This window comes from Cnephaeus nilssonii (assembly GCF_951640355.1).
Source record: "Cnephaeus nilssonii genome assembly, chromosome: 5".
In the NCBI taxonomy this organism is placed as follows: domain Eukaryota; kingdom Metazoa; phylum Chordata; class Mammalia; order Chiroptera; family Vespertilionidae; genus Cnephaeus; species Cnephaeus nilssonii.
This window is the reverse complement of record NC_137076.1, coordinates 103,740,685-103,760,463: the sequence shown is the minus strand read 5'-3', so window position 1 is coordinate 103,760,463 and position 19,779 is coordinate 103,740,685. Positions and strand designations below refer to the sequence as shown.

The window sequence follows — 19,779 nt, the reverse complement described above, 5'->3', positions numbered from 1 at the left end:
AGTGAGTGAGTGAAGGAATGAGTGAGTGAGTGAGTGAATGAGTGAGTGAGTGAGTGAGTGAGTGAATGAGTGAGTGAATGAGTGAATGAATGAGTGAGTGAGTGAGTGAAGGAATGAGTGAGTGAGTGAGTGAGTGAGTGAAGGAATGAGTGGATGAGTGAGTGAATGAGTGAGTGAGTGAATGAGTGAGTGAGTGAGTGAGTGAGTGAGTGAAGGAATGCTTGCCTGAGTAACCTGAGGGTTAGAAACCTGCTTTCCAGTCGGGGACCTGCCACTAACCGTCTGTGTCCTTGGTCAGCACATCCCCGTCCTGGGCCTTGGTTTCTCCCCGAGCTGCCCCTCCAGGCCCGAGGCAGCCGGAGCCCTGCTCTGGGAGATGAAGAGGCCGAGAGACAGGTGCTGGGGTCCCAGGGGGACGTGCACAGCTTGCCTGTGGGCTGGAGGTGTTCTCTGATACCCTGCTGTCACGCACAGAAAGTGGGGCAGCTGGGAGGCGGGAAGAGCGAGCCCCACAGGCTGGAGGGCGAAGGGAGGGTGTGGGCTTGGCGGGACCTGGGGTGCGCATGGCAACCTGGCTTTCCTTTTTCTGATAAATGAGGTGCCCCGCAGCTCCTCTGGGTGTGAGGGTTTGGGGTGGGGGTGGGGGTGGTACAGATGCACAGTCCCTGGGCAGGAGGAGGAGAGGCGGGAGCTGGGACCTCCCCGTCTTGTCAGCTGTGCGCCCTGCCCGCCCTGTTCACCCTGGCCTTGCTGTGTTCTCTGCAGATCATGATCGAGTTCTGTCCGGGGGGAGCTGTGGATGCCATCATGCTGGGTGAGTCTTCCTCGGTGCAGTGTGTGTGGGGGAGTCGGCTCTGTCCAGGGCAGGCGTTCTTCACGCCCACCTCCGTGATCACCTGACCTGTGAGCACCGCCCGCTCTGTCCCCTTTCGGGGCAGGGGTTAGGTTCACGGAGCGAAGCTGACACTGGTGGGAAGACCAAGCCATTCTGTTCCCTCGCCCCTGAGCCTTCTCGGCCATAAGACGGATGCGACGACTCCTTTGCCCAACCCCATAGCGCTCAGGAGGTGACAAGGGACGCCTGAGGGAAGTTCTTTGAGAAGTGGGGCTCCCCACCCGTTTTGTAAAAGCTGAATGGGGATGTTGTCTCTTTTTAAAATTTAAATTAAAAGATTTTTCTTACATGAGGATATGCTTTTTATTGATTTAGAGAGAGGAACGGAGGGAGAGAAAGAGGGAGAGGGAGGGGGAGGGAGAGAAACGTCAATGTGTGAGAGAAACACTGATTGGTTGCCTTCCGTATGCTCTCCATACCTGCCCCAGCCGACCAGGGATCAGACCTGCAACCCAGGCATGTATGTGCCCTGACTGGGAAGCGAACCCTCCACCTGTCAGTGAACGGGATGACGCTCCAACCCAGCCACGCCGGCCAGGGCTGTTGTCAAGTCTCTGTCTCTCTTTTTTTATGATTCTCCCTTGAGACTATTTTTCCATTGATTTTTAGAGAGAATGGAAGGGAGGGAGGGAGAGGGGAGAGAGAGAGAGAGACAGAGAGAGAGAGAAAGAGAGAGAGAGAGAGAGAAACATCAATGTGAGAGAGGCACATTTATTGGTTGGCCTCCTACACTCACCCAGACTGGGGCCAAGGATCGAACCCAGGTATGTGTTCTTGACCAGGAGTTGAACCCCTGAGCCTTCAGTGCGTGGGTCGACACTCTAACCACTGAGCCACCGGCCAGGGCTGTTGTCAAGTCTTGATGTCCCCAGCAAGCTTGGGCAATCACAAAAAAAAAATACAGTAGTAATCACCGCTGTTTTGAGACAGTGGTGTGACCTTGAGCAAGTGACCTGACCTCTCTGAGCCTCAGTTTCCTCCTCTGCAGAATGGGGAAATAACTGTGCCCGCTCCATAAGGGCACAGGTCACAGGGGGGGTGCTTAGAGGTGAGCCCGGCACACGGTGACTGCTCAGCAGTGCTGACGGCGTTTGATTTCTTGTGCCTGCTGTGGCCTGACCTGAGCCGCCCACCACGAGCGCTTGCTGAGCTGACCGCAGGCGTCTCTGTTCCAGAGCTGGACCGAGGCCTCACCGAGCCCCAGATTCAGGTGGTTTGTCGCCAGATGCTGGAAGCCCTCCGCTTCCTGCACGGCAAGAAGATCATCCACCGGGACCTGAAGGCCGGCAACGTGCTGATGACCCTGGAGGGCGACATCCGGCTGGGTAAGGGCGGCCGCGGGCGGGGTGGGGGCCGAGCCCCACGGCGTCGGCCTGGCCTCTGCGGGCAGGAGGGGCGAGTGTGGGCGCCTCGCTGCCAGGGCCAGCAGGAAGGGACAGCCCTCCTCCGCCGGCTCTGGACCCCAGGCACCTACCGTTCCCGTGGTTCTCGGGTGACGGTGATGTTGTCCCCCGGGGACGTCTGTGGTTGTCACACCAGGAGAGGGACCGGGCATCTGGTGTGTAGCGGTGGGGACGCTCCGCATCCTGGAGCGCACGGACGGCCCTCGGCCCCTCCAGACGGAGAGCGGCCCTGCCCCCAGGCCCACAGCGGGTGGGGGCTGGTCTCGCCCTTTGCTGTTGCGTCCAATGGCGAGAATTCCAGTGAGAGTGACCGGTGGAGGCCGGGCCTGCGTCCCTCCCAGAGAGAAAGGGGTACATCAGGCACATGTGTCGGACCTTGTTTGTTTATGTCTATTCTCTCACTGGATTTTTTAAACTGTGTATTTTATTGTTGATAGTATTACAGCTTTCTCCCATTTCCCCCCTTTACTCCCCTCCTCTCAGCCCTAGTCACCCCCCTCCCCAGGTCTCCACCCCCTTATTGCCCGTGTCCATGGGCAATATAGATGAGGACGTAAGTTCCTTGTTTATCTCCCCTCATCCCCCCAACCCCAGTCGAGCTGTGTCAGTCTGTTCCAGGCGTCTCTGCTTCGGGCCTTATTTTTGTTGGTCAGTTCATTCTGTTCATTAGATTCCACAAATAAGTGAGATCATGTGATATTAATCTTTCTCAGATTGGCTTGTTTCACTTGTCATAATACTACATTACACAAATAATGTAAATGCAAATAATGTACATAATTTAAATAATGTAAATAAGTACATCTGAGCCGTGGGCAGCAAACTCCTAAGTGTTTTATTTCCACCAGATTATGAAGACTTTGTAATCAGTTGAACATTGGAGTTTTCATAAGCGGTATTGCCTTGCCAATTAGGGAAAAATGTCTGTATAAGTGAGTATAGAGATGGCGTTTGGAATGGGTGGACCACCGAGAAGGAAGAGCTGGTTACAAGTTAGTCCCTAACTTCAGTTTTCTCATCTGTAAATTGGGTATAATAATTTTCCCTGCCCACAGTTCCCTAGATAGGATTGATATGCATAGGAATACATATGCAGATGTATGCAAATGACACACAGAGGCAGATATAAATGAGATGCATGAATCTCTTTGCATGGCACTGTACACCTAGTAAGGTCTCAATAAATACTAGCTTTTATTAGATAAATATGTATTTTTTTAGAAGTTGGGATTGTAGTGCATATTTAGTTTTTCAGTCTTTTTTTTTTCTAATTGAAGAATATCAGGATGTTTTCCCCTACACCTTAAATATTTCTCAGAAACAGATTCATGTTTTCCTTGCATTCGATCACACGCGTAAACCGTGATTTACCTATGATCACACGCGTAAACCGTGATTTACCTATGAAGCCCCTCACGTTGGATTTGTAGGTCTCTGCCCTCCTGTCTCCTCTAACAAATGCGGCGAGGAACGTGTCTGCTCGGGTCTGAGTCTTCGTGCGAACACCTTTAGGCGTTCTCAGAAGCCAATGTGGGTTTTGTGCGGCGTTTCAGGCTTTTGTTAAAACCTGGGCCGGGTGCCCTGCACACTGGTGGTACCAGTCAGTCCCTCCTCCTCCCCACCCCTCCCGGATGGAGGACTTCTTTCACCACATCCTGGCCCCCACTGGTTTTAAAAAAAGAAAAAACCAAAGTAAAGACCCATAAACTCCAAAATCTTGGCCATACGCATTTCAGCTTTTGAAACCATAAAAGTGATGTGTCCTCATTAAAGAGCCCAGCCGGTGTGGCTCAGTGGTTGAGAACTCGTGAACCAGGAGGTCCCTGGTCAAATCCTGGTCAGGACACATGCCCGGGTTGCAGGCTCGATCCCCAGTAGGGGTGTGCAGGAGGCAGCTGATCAATGGTTTCTCTCTCAGTGTTTCTATTTATCCCTTACCCTTCCTCTTTCTCTAAAAATCAATAAAAACACATTAAAAAGAAAAAAAATATAAAAGTTGATGAAGTAAAAATGTAAGGCCTCTCAGTGCACTCCCGGGGAGGTGTCACTATTGAGTGTTCGGTGCAACCTCAGACCCGTTTGCGGGTGCGTGGGCACTGGGCACATACGACATGCATGTGCCGTTCCTGGGGGTCCTTCTGGAACCGTGTGTCCATTGCGATGAGCGTTGGTCGGGCAGCAGCTTGTCAAGGAGAAACGCCCAGTTAGTATGTGCGGTCACGGCCTCATTCTTTTTCAGGGCTGCGTACCACTCCCCGGTCTGGGGCACCACAGTTTATCTTCCTGTTCCCAAACTGGTTCCAGAAGCGGCTGAGTTTATTTTCGGTTTTCCACTCTCTTGAATATTGCTTCGTATTATAAATCTGGTTTGGGGGATCTGTTTCTAGAAATAGAATTGCTGTCAAACTTGCTTAAGCCCAGTGCGTGGCCATGTTTTCCTGAAGGTTCGTGAGTAAAGGCATTCTAGCCAAGCCTGCGTTCCCTAACCCTGGCGTGCGGCACGGGCCAGCTGCATGCCCGGGCGCTGCCGACAGAGCGGGACTGGCCTCTTTCTTTGTTAAAATATATTTTTATTGATTTCAGGGAGGAAGGGAGAGGGAGGGAGAGAGAGAGAGAGAGAGAGAGAGAGAGAGAGAGAGAGAGAGAGAGAGAAACATCAATGATGAGAGCGAATCATGGATCGCTGGGAATCGAACCGTGATCTCCTGGTTCATAGGGCGACACGCAGCCGCTGAGTCACGCCGGCCGGCCGGCCGGCGGGCTGCTCTCTTCCTGCGGAAATGTTCGTTTATGAGGAGGGTCCCTCCCTGCCCGCTGCCTGTCTCTGATGCTTGTTTCCCGGTGGGAGGGGGAGGCGGTTTCATCAGAAGAGACTGCCTGGTGAACCCCCTTGGATTGTCCGAGGGCAGCCAGCCACCCAGCAGAGAGCAAACTGCATTCAGGGCGCAGACGGCTGGGGCCACCCTGGCTGCAGGGGGTGTGGGGGGGGCGCCCCACCTTCCTGCCTGGCCCCATCTTGTGGGACCGAAGGGGAAGTAGCAGCTACCCAAAAGCCAGAGGCACTTTTCTCTCGGGCTCTGGGGACCAAGTGGGTGTCATTGCGAAAGGTGGTTGGTGGTTTCTGCTTTTCTGTCCCTTCTTTGGAAGGGACTGGCAGGGCGTGTGTGTGTGTTGGGGTGTGTGTGTGTGTGTGTGTGTGTGTGTGTGTGTGTGTTGGTGTGTGTGTGTGTGTGTCGGGGGAGGGGGATGGCAGCTCCTCCAGGGGCCTCAGTCGTCTGCGAGAAAGATTTCCCGGGATGACGTGCCATCCATTGCGGTGTTTGCAGGGGAGCTGGGCCCGGGTGCACCCGGCGGGAAGGTGAGCCCCCTGCCCATTCCTCCCCAGGAGCCCCGAGGGGCAGTGAGTCACCGGGGCCACGGGGCGGGGAGCAGCAGAGCTGGGTCCTCGCCTGGGTTTGTACCTCCCCCTGCAGCAGCTGGGTGGTGACAGGGCCCAGCCCTGCTCCCTCTCATGCCAGACTGTCCCTGCCAGGGTCAAGGGTGGTCATCAGCTGAGCCACGACTGTCGGAGCAGCTGGGGTCAGAGACCAGCTCTCCTAACCTCAGCCTTGCCCCAGCCTACCAATCTCAGGCTCCTGGCTCGGGTGCCGGAGGCTACCAAGGGCTGGGCTTGGCGCCAAGTGCTTTCCCCGCGTCATCTCATCCTCACGACAACCTGACAGAGTAGTTCCACGGTGCCCAGTGTCACCTTCCCCGTCACAGGCCGAGAGACTGCGGGCCGCGGTTGGTAACTGCCCTGCTCCCTGCCCCCTGCCCCCTCCCGCTGTACCTGCTGCCCCGTGAAATGCAAGAGCCAAGCCCGGAGCCCCGCTGCCTCGTGCTCCGGCCCCCTCGGCATCATGCTCCCTCCTGGTTTGGAATGGTGGGGACTGAACGCAGCGGCTGTCACCTGCTGGGGTCAGGGGCCTGCTCACTCTGAGACTCAGGCGGAGGCCCCAGGAGCCGCTGCGGTTGTAACAACTTAGCAGTTTCTTGCGACAAAGCTACGCCGACCATGGCCCGCCCTCTCAGGGTGTTGCTTCCTCCTGAGGTTATTTTTTAATTGAGATGACACTTTGTCCCAAGGACCAGGGCGCTGGAGAAGACTCCCTGTGGCACTGGATTCTTCTCTGCACTGCGTGGCGTTGGGTGTGTGCTTAAAGAAAAACAGTTTTGCCCTGGCTGGTAGCTCAGTGGGTTAGACTAGGGCAGTGGTCGGCAAACTGCGGCTCTTGAGCCACATGCGGCTCTTTTGGCCCCTTGAGTGTGGCTCTTCCACAAAATACCACGTGCGGGCGCGCACATACGGTGCGATTGAAACTTCGTGGCCCATGCGCAGAAGTCGGTTTTCGGCTCTCAAAAGAAATTTCAATCATTGTGCTGTTGATATTTGGCTCTGTTGACTAATGAGTTTGCCGACCATTGGACTAGAGCATCTTCCCAATACACCAAGGTTTCAGGTTTGATCCCTGGTCAGGGTGCATATAAGAATCAACCAATGACTGCTTAATAGATGCTCCTCTCTTTCTCTCTCTCTTTCTCAAATCAATAAAAAACAAAACAAAAAGGTAAGTTATATTTATTTTTTGTTAGTCCTGAAAGTCATACATGTTCACCATAGCAGATGTAAGGAATTCAGAAAGATAGAAGAAACCTTGTCTAGTCTCACCACCTACAGACAACCATGTACACAGTTGGTTATTTCCTCCAAGTCAGTTCAATGTACATTTTGCCCTTTTTTGGGAGTTGGGGCATAATTTTGACCATACAATATATTCAACTGTGCACCTCCCCTTCCCCACCTAACTTATAAGTATGTACATAAAATATCTTCATGTTGTTAAATATTAAAGTATTTAACTACATGGCAAATATTAATATTAAATACATAGTAAATGTTTAGTATTGATATGTATTAATATATATAATTTATTATTAAAGTATGGAATAAAATACTTAAATACTAATTTTAAAGACTATAAAACACTCCATCATATGGGGTTTGTAATACTTTTCTTAACCTGATTGTTTACCATTTACCTTATATTACCTCTCCTAATTTCTCCATTTACACACGCTCATGTGTGTGTGTGTGTGTGTGTGTGTGTGTGAGAGAGAGAGAGAGAGAGAGAGAGACCATCTTAAATCCTTGTGGAAAACACAGCGTGTGTTCTATAGTGTATGTAAGACATTTAAAATTACTACCTAAGCTTGCTTAGTGACAGCACCATAGCTGTTGAGGTATACGCAAGGTGCTATCATCGCTAATTAAAACTGCTCCCTGAAAGCTATGCTTGCTTTTAATTTGTCCGCAACAGTAGCACTTTGATGGACATCAGTATGCACAGTTTTTGTTTTATGTAGGATGATTTCATTAGGGTAGATGTCGCGATTTGGAATTCATGGCTCAGAAGAGTCTGGGTATTTTGAAGATTCTTGTGATTTATTGTCAGACTGCTTTTCTGGAAGAAGGCTCTTCAGTTTACACTCTCATTAGCAAGTAGGAAGTTCACGTCGCTGTACATCCTGACGGGAGATGCATTTTAGTGATCGCTAGTTTGCGAGATAGAAGTTGGCATTTGGTGGCTGGTCAGGAGCGGCTGTCTGCGAATCCACACCCGGGCTGTGGGTGGAGGCACGCGCGCCGAACGCTCCATTGGAGGTTTTTGTCTTGCAGCCGACTTTGGTGTGTCTGCCAAGAATCTGAAAACCCTGCAGAAACGAGATTCCTTCATCGGAACGCCTTACTGGTGAGTCTGGTGGCTTCCGGAAAGGGAATGGTGGGCACAGTGTTCACCCTCAGACTCCCCAAGGTGACCTCTGGCTGGTGACCTCGGGACAGGAGGTCTGAGCCCAGTCCCCACCACGTACCCCTGCTGTGACCTTGGTCAGGTCGCTTAGCATCCCTGTGCCTCCGTTTGCTGATCTGTAAAATCGGACACACAACAGCACCCGCTTATTGAGTAATTGTGAGGATTAAATGGGACGGTGCACACAGGACATGCTCCATTAGTAGCACTGTGACTGGAATTCCTAAAAAAAAATGGCTCAGTTTGTGATTCGTTCAGCAAGTAGCGATTGAGTGCCAGGGCTGGGGCCAGAGGTGAATGATCCAGCTCATTTCCTGCCCCCGCGTGAAGTCTCCCTGGACTCCTCTAGTCCTTGGCGTTTCCTGCTTTTCCAAAACTATCCCTTTGGAAAAAACAGCACAGCTAACTACTTTCTGCTCTTCATGTGCGTGAATTCCCATGTGGAGTTAGGTTCCTTCTTGCTGGCTTATTACTCACCCTTTTATTCTCTCTCTCTCTGCCCTGTCATTCCTCTTCCTCCTTTTGTCTCCTGCCCCTTCTCTCCGGGCTGTTGTATTCTCTCCACTGCCCTTCCTGTCCTGTCTTTTCTTGGGCCCCTTCCCCTCTGCCCACCCCCCCCCCCCGCCCCGCCCCTCCCCTAACCCTCCCCAGGACTGTGTTCTGGATTGTTGCTGCCACCTTGTGGTAGGCATCGGGAACTGCAGCAGGCCGTGGCCGAGGAGCCGCTTGGAGGGCGTCTTTCTGTCTGAAGACATCTCAACAAGACAGTGGGCTGGACAATAATGCAAACTGTGACCCGGGAAGTGCTGGTCCTTGACCCCGAGTCTCCGAGAAGCGCCTGCGGAGGCCAGGTTCTTAGCCCCCTGTTGTCGCTTGGTTGGTTCAGGATGGCCCCCGAGGTGGTGATGTGTGAGACCATGAAGGACACCCCGTACGACTACAAAGCCGACATCTGGTCCTTGGGCATCACCCTGATCGAGATGGCCCAGATCGAGCCCCCGCACCACGAGCTCAACCCCATGCGGGTCCTGCTCAAGATCGCCAAGTCGGACCCCCCCACGCTGCTCACGCCCTCCAAGTGGTAAGGGGCAGGGGTGTGTGCTAGAGAGGCCAGCGGCCGGGAGCGGGGCAGCGGGGTGCGGGGAGGTGAGGGCCTGGGCCCCCGGGCCTCCTGGCCTCTTGCTTCCCTCTGTGCTCTCCCCACGGGCACAGAGCAGACTGTGACTCAGCGACACGGGTCCCACGGTGGGAAGAAGAGCCCAGCCCGGCCCAGCAGCCACCGGGCACGACCTTGGGCCAGGATGTGGGGCTCGGGCTTGAACCGAGTACGGCTGTGCCTTGCTCTGTGGCCTGAGGCAAGTCCCTGCGCCTCTGGTTCCCACGTCCCGTCTGCACAGTGACGTCCATGACGACAAGGTCATCGCGACGGCCCCGCCGCCTCCGCCCGATAGCCATGAAGGCGCCCTTTGTCCCTGGACGGGCGTGTTGGGGAAGCGCAGGACCCCGGGAGTGAGTCTGACACGGGGAGTCGCTCTGAGCTTACTGCTGCCCCTGCCCCCAGGTCCGCGGAGTTCCGAGACTTCCTGAAGACGGCGCTGGACAAGAACCCCGAGACCCGGCCCAGCGCTGCGCAGCTCCTGGAGGTGAGGCCTCTTCCCGGGGGGTGCCCTGCTGCCTGGCCTTCCTTTGGAGGCGACGGCAGAGACCGGCCATGACCTGGAAGCCGATGTCTTCCTCACCAGCCCAGGTGGCAGCGTGCACGCCACTCACTCGTCACCCCACGTTCCTGGGCGCCCCCTAAACGCCGGCTCCCGTGCGGGGAGGGCTTCCGGGAAGGGGGCCCCCAGCCCGGTCCTCACGGACCTGGTGTCCTGTGGGGGCGCCGGGCAGATGAGCAGAGATGTGCACTTGGCGGGGAGAAGGCTCTGGGGAAACAGCACAGGCGGAGGCGGCCCGGGGGTGGCTCCTGTGAAGGGAGGACACAGGGCTTTCTGTGTGAGCAGCACCAGACGCGGCGAGGGCCAGGCCAGCCGGAGGCCAAGGTCGGGGGGTGAGCACGCGTGGCACGAGCCGGGAAGAGCCAGGAGGCCTGGCGAGGGGCCGGGTGAGCGCGGGGGATTGGAGATGAGATTGGAGGGGGGTGTCCACCCGGGATCCGATGGTTCGTAAGAGGCCGCGCAGGACTCAGGGCGGCGTGCTCACCACCGCGACCTGTCACAGCAGAGGGAGGCGGAGAGAAGGCACGAGGGCGACCCCAGGCTCAGGCTGTCGGTCACACGGACACGCTGAGGTCCAGCGCACGCGTCTGGGTGGGCAGCGCCGTGAGAGTGTGTGCAGCGGAGGGGGAAGTCCTGGTTCACATCCCTTCCTGCTGTGCCTCCCGGGGCGAGTGGCCTGCCCTCTCTGACTTGGTTCTTGCTCTGAGCTGGGGATTGCAGCAATGTCCCCTTTGCCAGGTGGCTGTGAGGGTTAAGGGAGAAGGTTCTAGAAAGAGTGTGGCCTCACAATGAGGCACTAGGCTCGTGAATGTTTGCCGTGTTGAGTAGAATTACTAACAAAACGGAGAGACCAGGTGGGACACTGGGGCCTGTCTGTGGGAGGGTCTGCTGTCCCCGTGGGTCCCTGTGGGGTGTCTGAAGCGATGCCTGGGGACCCAGGGGCCTCCTTCCTGGTCCCGTGGGTCAGGGGGGGCAGTGCCGGGAGGAGGCGGGCGGTCCGGCCACAGGGGGTGGGCGGGCCTGTGTCACTCCAGCACAGGCGCTCCCGGCCGCTGGTGGCCAGTCGTGTCCTGTGAGCGGCACCCCCTGGCCCGCACCTCGGGCCTCCGGGACATGCCTCCGGGAAGGGCCAGCTGTCCTCCAGCCCCGCCGGGCAGACGCGGAGCCCGGACCCGAGCCGGGAATTTCCGTGCCACAGCGGGAAAGGGTCCTGCCAGAGGGACTCAGCGGGAGACGGAAAGGGCTGCGGGAGAAATGAGCGATCCTTGAGATAAACGAGACACCGTCGGAGCTTAGGCCGCCGTCGGCTCGCTGCCTGTGCCCGAGCGAGGGAGGGTGGGCACGTTCCCTGCCCCCGGGTGAGGACGCCCAGGGGCAGAGCAGGTGCGGAGGTCACCTGCCGTGGAGACTCAGAGGTAGTCTGTCCCGTGGCTTCCCAGCACCCCCTGCGGAGCTGGTGGTGCCCGCCCGCCCGCCCGCCTCGGGATTGAACGGCTGCTGAGGCCCAACAGCTCTGGTGTTTTGCACGGCCCGTGAGACGTGGCATTTCCGCGAGCGCCTCGGGGAGAAGGCACACGCTGCTCACGCTTTTGCAAACACACACGCCCCCCGCAGACATGTGCCAGCGTGTGCTCGGCAGCTTTACTCACAGGCACCCCAGACAGGAAGCAACGCCCACGCCCACCCGCAGCGGGACGCCTGCACGAACGAGCTGACATTCACGCAGTAAAAACACCGCACAGGCTACGAAAGGGACAGTTCGCCAGTACCCGCGACAAGGAGGGGAACCCGCGTTTCCGCCACAGGGGATGGCGTTCTGTCGGATGCTGTTCACGTGACGCTAAAGAGTGGGCGGGCAGGGCGCCCCTGAGCTGGGCAGGGGGTCTGGTGTTGACTGCCGGGGGGCACAGGGACCTTTTCCAGGTGATGGGCGTGTTCTCTCTGGGGCGGTGGTTACTCCAGGTCTTATGTATATGAATAATATGGGAAATATTGGCGATTTGTGAACCTAGCCCCTCTTTTTATTTATTTATTTATTTTATAAAAGATATAGATTGTTCTTTTTTTAAAAAATATATATTTTATTGATTTTTTTATAGAGAGAAAGGGAGAGGGATAGAGAGTTAGAAACATCGATGAGAGAGAAACATCGATCAGCTGCCTCCTGCACACCCCCCACTGGGGATGTGCCCGCAACCAAGGTACATGCCCTTGACCGGAATCGAACCTGGGACCCTTCAGTCTGCAGGCCGACGCTCTATCCACTGAGCCAAACCGGTTAGGGCCCTAGCCCCTCTTTTTAAAAGAAAATAAGCAATGTGCAGACAGACCGCCCCACGCATTGCTTCAGCTCCTGTTTCGGCCCCGCACCTCTGCAGGCGTTATCTTTTTAATCGTCATGACCTCCCGGTGGGTTTGGCATCATCGTCTCTGCCTCAGAGGTGAGGTGCCTGCAGCCCAGAGGGGGTGAGTGACACGCTCAGTGTCACAGCTGGTGATGGGCCGAGTCGGATTTGCCTCTTTCCGTCACACACAGGACTTTCCGAGCTTCCTCTGGGTCTCCCGTACCCAGGTCATGCCAGCCCAGCCTTTGCCTGCCCTCTCCCCCCCACCCCCCCCGCCAAGGTGTCTCTAATCCCGTGCCTTCTCCCCTCAGCATCCCTTCGTCAGCGGTGTCACCAGTAATAAGGCTCTGCGGGAGCTGGTGGCCGAGGCCAAGGCCGAGGTGATGGAGGAGATTGAAGACGGCCGGGATGAGGGGGAAGAGGAGGACGCTGTGGATGCCACCTCTGTAAGGCCCGGAAGAGTGGGTGCTGGGGAGGGACAGGCCCCCGCAGGCCTGGGCTCCTGTGAGGGGGCGCCCAGGGGAGCAGGAAGGGTTCCTTTCTGTGTCTCCCCAGCTTGGAGGTCGCAGGCTCCCATGCCACAGGTTACCTGAGCTGGCACGGGGCCAGGGCGTGCTGGCCGGATCCCGTACGTTTTCAGGGAAGACTGGGAATCTGCATTTTCACGTGGTCCCAATCTGTAGAAGCTGGTGGCTGGCTCTTTGCTTCCCAGCCTTTCCCCCGTCGTGGCTCGCACACACGACGAGCCTGTCTCGAGTGCCTGTGGGAGGAATCGGGTACAGGCTGCAGGCGATCAGAGGCGACAGGCCCGACAGGCCCGACAGGCCGAAGGGCTCCGGTCACCCAGGCCCAGCCCGGCTTCCCCGAGTGCCCAGGGGACCCGTGTCTGGGCACGTTGGTAACCCACCTGCAGCTTCAGCATTTGGCTGGATTTAAATGGAAAGGAAAGCTAATTGAAAAAAAACGTTAAAACCACGTGAGCCAGTGACGCATGCCTGTGGACTGCTGGTCTCGTCGGCTGGGGAGGGCCTCTCTGGGAGGGACGTTCGCTTCCCGGTCCAGACGGCGCCTCGGACTCGTGAGGCAGGGGCTGGGCCTTGGTGTGGGATGACAGGATCAGATCTGAGCTTCCGAGCCTTTGCTCTGGGTGTTGAAGAAGTTGGGTCAGAGTTGCTTCTGGAAGCTTCCATATCCAAGGTCAAAACAGCGGTTGTCAGGGCCCAAGGGAATCGTGAGTGCATCAATATCAAGTTTAAAAACAGGCCAACCGACCGACGGCACTTAGAGACTGAAGTCGGGACAGTGATTATGTCAGGGGAGGTGGACCCGGGCGGGCGGGGGGGTGTCTCTGGGTTGGGGCACGGATCCACCCCTGGCCTGGACGGTGGCTACGTGGTGCTCACTTGACTCATTAGGCTGAACATTTAGGTTTTATCTAGATAAATGAGTGTTCTGCTTCTGAATAGCAAAATCTCCAATACTTTCCACCCCCCAAAGTTCTAGAAATGAAACAAAACTTTAGTGGCTGGCCCGGCCAGTGTAGCTCAGTGGTTGAGCGTCAGCCCAGGAACCAAGAGGTCACAGGTTTGATTCCCAGTCAGGGCACATGCCTGGGTTGGGGGCTTGATCCCCAGTTGGGAGTGTGCAAGAGGCAGCCAATCTATGATTCTCATGGATGTTTCTATCACTCTCTCCCTCTCCCTTCCTCTCTCTGAAATCAAAAGGAAAAAAAAAAAAAAGTTAGTGGCTGGTAGGTGGAATCTAGTCTAGGGTCAGTTTATTTTGGATTTTATGCAATTGAAAAAAAGCCTTTAATGAGTTGCCATCTAAAAATCAGGAGGTGTCATGTAAAAGTCCAGATTCTGGCTTGTCCTGAAACACTTGGAGGGTCTGGCCATAGCGGCCCCATTTCCCCACATTGTCACGTTGGCGGGAGCCGAGTAGCCGCTGGCCACAGTTGCCTGCACTCCTAGGAAGAATAACAGGCATTAAACTAAGCTAAGATCAGAGACAACCAGGAGATTCCTATTCCTCAAAACAAGTAGTGATTTGGTTGCTGGTTAGGCAGTAGGGAGTGGTGAGGACTGTGGCTTGCTGGAAAGCGATACCTACTCTGTCTCCTTGGCCTTGGCCCACGCCACCCTGTCGGCGCCTGACTTCCCAGCCCCACCGTGTTTCTGGCTGTGGCCTTGTCCATGCAGTGGCATGGCCTTGACTCTCTTTTCTTTCCCCCCAGCCTCTGGCGAACCACACTCCCAACTCCTCTGACGTGAGTCAGGTGAGCCTCGATGCCAGCAAGCCTCTCAAGGAACCATCTGTCACTCCGGTGCCCCCCAGCCAGCCTCCGGACAGGGAGAATGGGCCCAGCCTGCCCTCGGGGGACAGTTCCCCCCAAACCACCAGGCCCCCGGATGTGGCCGCCGGGAATGAGAATGGCCTCCCGGTGCCTGTGCCTCTGCGCAAGTCCCGGCCAGTGTCGATGGGCGCCAGAATTCAGGTGTCTGAGGAGCAGCAGCTGGCCGACCAGCCTGGGGACCTCAGTCCGACAGCCAACCGGCCCCGGAAGACGAGCCAGAGCCGTCCCGTCAGCAGCGCTCTGGAGACCTTGGGCAGCGAGAAGCTGGCCAACGGCAGCCTGGAGCTCCCCGCCCCGGCCTCTCCTTCCAAGAGGGACTCGGACTATGGCAGCCTGTCCACCTCTGAGAGCATGGACTACGGCACCTCCCTGTCCGCTGACCTGTCCCTGAACAGAGAGACGGGCTCTCTGTCCATCAAGGTAACGCCCCGTGTTGCGCACAGGCTGGGAGCAGGGTGTTCGGCTCAGTTTGGGTGTCTGAAAGGAGTTGGTGGCTGCCTTTCGGTTCTAAGCTCACAAGGATTGCTCTCTTTTTTTAAAAATATATTTTTATTGCCTGGCTGGTGTGGCTCAGTGGTTGAGCGTCAACCTATGAACCAGGATTTCACAGTTCGATTCCGGGCAGGGCACGTGCCTGGGTTGCGGGCTCGATCCTCAGTGTGGGGTGTGCAGGAGGCAGCCGAGCGATGATTCTCTCTCGTCGTCGATGTTTGTCTCTCTCCCTGGAATGGGGCTTTTAGTTCGACTCAGTTTAATCTTCAGAATATCCAAGTTTATCTGGGGTTTAGTCATGGCAAACAGTTCGTTTGGGCTTACATTTCACTTTGGTTTTCCATTTAAATTGGGTTTGGTTAGAGGCCCTGGTGAAACTTGGGAGAGGATTCTACAAGTGGGAGTTCTCTCACTTGTGGGTCCGTCATGGGTCCCTCTGGTGGCGGTGGAGTCAGTGAGAGGGAGTGGGCTCGAGGCTGCCCCCAGCTCTGTGGCCTCTCTGGGAGGAACGCTGTGAAGGACGGGACCTCTGTGCCTGAGGGCCTGGCCCTGCAAAGTGCTTTTAAAAACCACAATACAGTGAAGGAGGCCCGTCATCAATGTACAGATGAGCAAACGGAGGCTTCGGTGGGCGCTGGGGAGCTGGGGAGTCCCCGCACTCTGGGCTCTGAGCCCCGCGTGCCATTCTGCCTTCCCAGTTGGGGCTGTGGCCTCGTCCTTGTCCTCCGGAGGCCGGAGGGCGGCTGCTCTGACAGCTCGGGGTGCTCTCGCCGTCACCGTCACCGCGGGTCACTTACCTGCCGGGCCACACTGAGGGCCCCACTCCCCACCGAGGCCGAGGTTCGGGAAGTTACCGTGTCTTTCTGGTTGTTCCTTTCGTTGTTCACTTGGGGAAAAACACACAGGAGGACGGGAAAAGCACTTGCTGATCGGAAGGGCCTGGAGCCGCCACTGGCACACGGGCCCTGCGCAGGGCTGAGGCCGCAGGACAATGGCCGGCGGCAGCCTGACGGGTAACTGCCTCGGGCCCGTCCTGGGACGGGGGCCTGTCTCTCCTCTTACAGGGACTGGGAGAGTGAAAAGAGCCATCCCCCAGAGGGGCCGCCCCTTCCCGCCGGCTGATGGCAGCGAGTCAGGGACACGGCTGCTCTGATGAGAGTCCACGGCTGCGCCAGCACCCGGCTGCCTTGCCTCAGACGGGCGGCCCTGTGGCCATCAGGAATGGAGTCCTAGGCCACGTGGGCTGGACACTGGGGAGAGGAGGGGGTGGCTGTTCAGTGTGATCATGGCCAGAGCCCATGGGCACCGGGACGGACCGAGGGGAACCACCCGGCCCTCCACTCCCCCTCTGGGCGGGGAGGCCCAGGGCAGGTTGGAAAGGCAGGGCTGGGCTGCCCCAGGAGGGGGCAGAAGCCCGCTGAGAGGTTAGAGGGGGCTGCCTTTCGGACTCCAGGGCAGGCGCAGGTCCTCACGGGACTCGGGGAGAGCTCGCCCAGGGCACCGAACAGCTCCCGGAGTCTGGGCTCTGGGCGGTGCTCTGCCTGCCTGTGAAATGCCGGTGATTCACAGGAAGAGATAAAGACTATGAATAGTTGGTGCCTCCAGACGGGTGTGGGCCAGTGGAGTGCAGGTCAGATCGGGCGTGGCTGCCAAATCACTATGAACTTGGTTTTCCGGGCTCTTGGGATTTTGGTGGTGAACACAGTGTGGCCTGCGATAATGTGTCAGAAACAAACACCGAGTGTTGCCCAGTTGCCAAGAGCCGGGCGCTGTGCTGTGTGCTGCCCCCGCATTTTCTCACTGAACCGCCCTGGGAGGCAAGCACTGTTTTTCTCCTCCGACGAGACGAGGAAGCTGAGGCTGAAGGGACAAGGGACCTGCCCAGGGTCATAGAGCCAGTAGGTGGTAGAGGATTAGAAACGTCCTGTGTCGGGGAGAGTGCTGGCCGCTAGGTGGGGACGGCATGGGGCAGTGTCTGAAGGCCAAGATCAGGGAGGGGAAGGGGGGTAATACGTTCAGACACACCCCCCTGGGTTGAGAAGCTTGAAGCAAAGGGGCCGTGGGCAGCCGCGTCCTCCCTGGGCGTGCAGCCACACCGCGTCCCATGGACTCTTAGCTGAAAGGCTGAGCTTTGCCTAATGATTCCCCCGCCAGGACTCCAGGCTGCACAACAAAACCCTCAAGAGGACACGCAAGTTTGTGGTGGACGGCGTGGAGGTGAGCATCACCACCTCCAAGATCATCAGCGAAGACGAGAAGAAGGATGAGGAGATGAGATTTCTCAGGCAAGCTTGGGAAGGAACGCTGCCGGAGCGAACTGGGTGGGGTGGGGCGGAGGGGTGGGCCTGGGGTGGGTCTTTTGGTGAGAGAGCTGTCTGCCGCATGAAGTCCAGGATCAACGAGACGAAAGGAAACTGCTGTTGCTTGAGATCTTGCACTCCCCAGCCCACCCATTCACTCACCCGTCTATCTATTCCACCCATCCACCCTCCTATCCATTCATCCATCCATCATCCGTCCACCCATCCACGTATCCACCCACCCACCAGGTTGGGGGACATGGAGATCCATATAGTTGAGGCTGTTGGCCAACACCCAACACACAAGGTAATTCCCAGTTGTGGTTCACGTGAAGGAAGTAACGGGTGAGGATAGTGAGCCGCCTGGGTTGGGGGAGGCTGCTCCGAGGGAACCCCCTGAACAGATCCTGAAGGGTGAGAGGAGCTGGCCACCAGCAGCCCGAGGACTGACCGCTCGGCTTGCTTGGGAGCTGAGAGGACAGGGCTGGGGTGTAGTCCCCGGAGTCCTCGGGGCCTGCGGGTCAGGGTGGGAGGGTGTGGCTGTGACCCCAGCTGGAGTGAAACAGCTGGAGAGTGACAGGTCTAATGCCCCTTTGGAAGGTGGCTCTGGCTGGGCGGTGAGGCTGGGCTGTAGAGGAGACCCCCTCAGGACAGCGGCCCGGAAGAGGTGGTCAGACTTCACATACGTTTTGGAGCAAAACCCATGGAACTGGTGTGGGGAGGAGGGTGTGCGGCAGAGCTGTCTGCTGGGAGCCACTTGGCACTTCTGAGGTGCTCCGGCCCTGAACAGCCTTCCTCCGGGAGACCCCGTTCTCACCGTTTTGTAAATGAGGAGGCTGCTTCTGGGCAGGTCAGTCACTGACCCCGGGCACCCAGGCGGGAGGGGCCGAGCTGAGGCTGCGGCCAGGCCTGTCGGAGGAGGACTCTGTAGGCTTCCGCTGGCTGCTGAGCAGGGGCCTAGCAGGCAGGTCCTGGAGCCCTCTTGGGGCCAGGCCTTTGTAGGTAAATTCACTTTAGATTTAGAGAACATTTCTAGACCATCAAACACATTCATATTTTTTAAAAGCACAAACAGCCCAAAGCCACACCCGAGCAGTTTGGGCTGCCTGGAGTCCCTTGTCCCTTGTAGGAAGCAGGAGACAGGAGGGGGGGGTGGGTGGGCAGACTTCACTGGGGCGTTTCTGTGGACACGCGCACACACACTTTGGTGTCATCTGTGTGGGCTGGGCCAGTGGGAGGGACCGGTTGCTGTCGGGATGCCACCACCTGTTAGAATGGTCCCTGGGAGGTGACTTGCACTCCTCCGGCTTCAGACCTCAGGGGCTGGCTTTCCGTCTCCCCTCCGGGAACTGTAGGTTTCTGGGGTTGAAATTGCAGACTCACCACCCCCATCTAGAAGCGATGCCGTGTGGCCCCCTGAGCAGAGGAGCTGTGTGCCGCTCAGGCTCGGAAGGGGAGGCTTGGCCGCGGCGGAGGAGCGGTGCTCACGGGCAACAAGGCTTTCCTGTTTGCCTGTGGTCCTGAGGTCTGAGCATCCTGCAAGCCCGGCCAGGCCGCCCGGCCCAGGGGTGAAGGCGCTGGTCATCCCCAGCTGGCCACAGCCCTCGTCACACCTGGGCCCTAGCGTTTCCAGGGGAACCGGGTCAGGCAGGCGTCAGAACCCTGGGACTGACTCACTCTCTCCCAGAATGAGGCTTCGAGGCCCGAGTTCTTTCTGTTTTCCCCGAAAACTGCGGGTGCTGGTTATTTCCTTCCCACGCCACCTGCCCGTCTGCCCCCTTCCCTGTGAGAGGGCGGGGCAGGAGCTAAGTAGAAGCTGCCTGTTGATCCCTTTGTCTTTTGGTCGGTTGTTCTGGAAGCCTGTTCTCTTGAGGCAAGGTTTCCATTTCTTCGCTAACACTCTCCAAGCTGCCTCCCGCCTTCTCCCTTCCCAGAGGGCAGAGGCTCAGCGGGCAGCTCCTTTACGGGGCTGTACAAAGTGCCTCTGCTTTTCCCAGAGACCAGGATGCCTTTGGCTCTGCTTCCTCATTGTCATTCCAGAAGTTACCACTTAGGAAGTGTTTGCTGTGTGCCAGGCAGGCAGTACAGGTGTTCCCCTCAGTTAACCCTCCAAGAACCTGAGAGGTAGACTATCTGCCCCATTTTACAGCCGCCTGCCGAGACTGAGTGAGCCTGAGGGTGTCCAGCTGCAGAGTCGGCAGAGCTGAGATTCAAACACGGTCCCTCTGGCCCCAGATGTGGCCTCTCCTCCTGCAGCTGTTGGCGGGCTCCCTGAGCAGCTCTACCCTCTCCGAGCTGCGAGGAAGGCAGCACGGTGGGGACCCCGGGGAGCAGCCTGCAGACCCTGGGCGAGAACAGGACACAGCTGCCGGAGAGCCCCATTCAGTCGCAGGCCCAAGCTCTTCCCCGTCATTTTAATTT

At 57.1% G+C, this 19,779-nt stretch overlaps 1 protein-coding gene across 1 annotated transcript in view; it reads left to right on the top strand.

The window, feature by feature from the left end:
- STK10 (serine/threonine kinase 10) overlaps window positions 1-19,779 on the top strand; it is an 83,360-nt gene that overhangs the window by 41,237 nt on the left and 22,344 nt on the right. The window contains exons 3-10 of the mRNA XM_079771009.1: window positions 766-814; window positions 2,071-2,220; window positions 8,015-8,087; window positions 9,034-9,228; window positions 9,709-9,790; window positions 12,522-12,656; window positions 14,447-14,986; window positions 17,213-17,343. Of these exons, the coding sequence (XP_079627135.1) occupies window positions 766-814; window positions 2,071-2,220; window positions 8,015-8,087; window positions 9,034-9,228; window positions 9,709-9,790; window positions 12,522-12,656; window positions 14,447-14,986; window positions 17,213-17,343 (1,355 nt within the window). The remainder of the gene's footprint in view (window positions 1-765; window positions 815-2,070; window positions 2,221-8,014; window positions 8,088-9,033; window positions 9,229-9,708; window positions 9,791-12,521; window positions 12,657-14,446; window positions 14,987-17,212; window positions 17,344-19,779) is intronic.